General features: G+C 40.4%; 1 protein-coding gene across 1 annotated transcript in view; it reads right to left on the bottom strand.

Moving 5' to 3' along the window:
* Window positions 1–8: 8 nt before the first annotated feature.
* The window catches only part of LOC101864580 (fibrinogen C domain-containing protein 1), a gene marked incomplete in the record, with an annotated part of 8,795 nt that continues 5,684 nt past the window's right edge, over window positions 9–3,119 (bottom strand). Inside the window, 2 exon segments of the mRNA XM_005112140.3 lie at window positions 9–531; window positions 2,231–2,350. Of these exon segments, the coding sequence (XP_005112197.2) occupies window positions 160–531; window positions 2,231–2,350 (492 nt within the window).

Raw genomic sequence — 3,119 nt, 5'->3', positions numbered from 1 at the left:
ACCCCCCCCCCCCCCCCCCCCCCCAACAAAACAACCGAACTGATCAAGAAATCAGACAACAAGGAGGATTGGGGTGCTATGATCGTCAATGTCTGCCTCAGACCTGACACGAGAAGGAGAAGAACCGAAAGATGGAGCGATGATTGTGTCGTGAAGTTGTCACTTGGGTCGAATTTTCATTTCGCTGAAGGAGACAGAATCGTTATATTTGGTGACACTTTTCCAGTTCATGCCGCTGGAAGACTCCGTACTGCGCCACAACCCATTGAGGTTGACGCGGTGACAGTCGTTGTACCACCATCCTCCGTGAAACTCCCGGGCGCAGTTTCTTGATTCTGATGAATCGTTGTCTCGGTCTTTGGTTGTAAACGCCTGGCCATTGTGAAAGTCCATGTTGTCTTCTACATTACCCGAAAATCCGGATATATGAATTTTGTAGTCATCCGATTCTCCGGAAAGTGAAAAGTTGCCGTAGATGGCATGGTAGTCTTTTCCCTTGAACGTGAAATCTATCCTCAGTTCGTGTCTCCGCTGGGGATGAGAGCGCGGGAAAAATTAAAACAACAATGTTTGTATATATATTGCTTTGAGGTGTCACATGGGTTCAAAAAGTATTGTATAGTGATTTCATGTGAGTTCATAATGTATTGTACAGTGGTGTCACGTGGATTCATAATGTATTGTACTGTGGTCTCACGTAGGTTTAAAATGTGCACGTGTTGCATGATGCTGTCAATACCCTGATAATGTATTGCACGATGCTGCCGCATACATTGATATAATGTATTGTATAATACTGTCACATACGTTGATATGGTCGCTTTTAAGGACAAGCGGGCTATCCCAGATTTCGGTGGTGTCCAAAAATCTTGACCTACACAAAAAGTGAGCATTTCCCTACGTATAGGAAACGTTTGGTTTCGTTGGTGTGTATATTTGTTTGATTAAAGTTAAAGAGAAATTTTTCCTTGTCTTTTAAAGACACTGAACAAGGGTTCAAAAACTTTACCTTCGATTTTCTCAAAACAGCGTTTTTCGGGATAGCCCCCTTGTGCTTAAAGGCGACCATATATGATCTTGTATAATGCTGTCATATACGTTGATATAATGTATTGTATAATGCTGTCTCATATGCTGATGTAATGTATTGTATAACGCTGTCACATACGTGGATATAATGTATTTTATAATGCTGCCACATACGTTGATGTAATGTATTGTATAATGCTGTGGCATCATCATCATCATCGTTGCCTTTCTCACCTTGGATCAGGATATAGGCCACGAACAAACACTTTCCACCTTTTCCTATTCTGGGCTAGTCGCTTGATGTCATTTCACGTTTTGCCACTTTTCTGTACATCCATTTCCGTGACTTTTTCACGTTCCACGTGGTTTTCCCCTTGATCTTTTACCCTGTGGATTCCAGTCTATCACTTTCCTTGTTATGCAGCTGCTGAACTTATTATGTGCAGCCTATATCTCTTCATCTCTTGTGCCACTCGAGAACTTTCCTGCTTCGTAAATGGTGCGAAAATTCCCGGACGCAATCCGGAGACACTTGTTCGACGGAGAAGGTTTCAGGTCAGAAGAGTCATTTCGGCTTTGTCCGCTGTCCTTCATTGTTCCTGCTGATGCAGAAGCTCCCACGTCTCCCAAAATGGCAAAATAATAAGGCGTGTTTGTTTGTGTTTCTAAAACTTTCCGTTTTTACTGGGTTGGGTAGTTGGCCCTCCGCAAACTGGCCCTTTTCGGGAGACCATACCTTAGTCGCTTCTTACAACACGCAGTATCACGGCAAGGGTATTCTTTGCTTTTCTGTAGTAAAACTATGCCCCCTCCCCTCAAGTACAGGAGAGAATGCTGTAACATACGTGGATATAATGTATTGTATAACACTGTCACATACGTTGATATAATGTATTGTATAATACTGCCACATACGTTGATATAATGTATTGTATAATACTGCCACATACGTTGATATAATGTATTGTATAATACTGCCACATACGTTGATATAATGTATTTTTATAATGCTGTCGGCTGTCACACACGTCGATATAATTTATTGTATAATGCTGCCACATAGGTTGATATAATGTATTGTATAATGCTGTCACATACGGGGATATAATGTATTGTATAATGCTGTCACATACGTGGATATAATGCATTGTGCAGTGCTGTCACATATATAAAGTATTGTACTAAAGTAAAAACAACCTACCATGTTTGTCAGTTGGTGGATTTTTTCCAAGCCCAGCCAGAAGTTGGTGGAGAAGTTGCCGAAGCCGTATTTGTAATCTGTCCAGCCACGGAAAAAACTCACGTCGCGCGAAGCACGTCTCTGTCGACAGAAACCATTCCGCCAGTTTGTTAGGTCAACGTGAAGTCAGTTATCTCTGTTGTTGTGTAGTTTGTGATGTCTTTTATCATGTATTCTGTGATGTCTGTGATGTCTGTTATAGCGTAGTTTGTGATGTCTGTGATGTCTGTTATCGCGTAGTCTGTGATGTCTGTGATGTCTGTTATCGCGTAGTTTGTGATGTCTATGATGTCTGTAGTTTGTGGTGTCTGTTATCTCTGTAGTATGTGATGTCTGCTATCGTGTAGTCTGTGATGTCTGTTATCTCTGTAATTTGTGATGTTTGTTATCGTGTAATTTGTGAAGTCTTTTATCGTGTAGTCTGTGATGCCTTTTATTGTGTAGTTTGTGATGTCTGCTATCTCTTTAGTTCGTGAGGTCTGCGATGTATGATGTCGCGCAGTTTGTTAATCACATTGTCAGAAGATCTTTGATCACCCATGGTTTACTCTAAATCTGGAAGCAAAACCGTACCGGAATAGACATAGAATCTTTAGTAATAATTATTTAACATACTGTGTAGTATAAAACGTTTTTCAACATTGTTGAAGTTTAGAATCGTTTTACTACATTTTCACCTCAAATGTTTCGACAGTGTTAAAGGATGAGAGTATTTTTTCCTATAGTATTTCAGTGTATCTTTGCCATACAGCTCATGCAACTATTCTAAGCACAGTGTAAGCAATTTTTTATGGGAAAGGGGATTTCAATACACCCAATTTCATTAAAAAAAAATCTTTAACCGTTACCC

This window comes from Aplysia californica, unplaced genomic scaffold, assembly GCF_000002075.1.
Source record: "Aplysia californica isolate F4 #8 unplaced genomic scaffold, AplCal3.0 scaffold01196, whole genome shotgun sequence".
Lineage (NCBI taxonomy): Eukaryota > Metazoa > Mollusca > Gastropoda > Aplysiida > Aplysiidae > Aplysia > Aplysia californica.
This window is presented reverse-complemented; position numbering and strand designations above follow the sequence as displayed.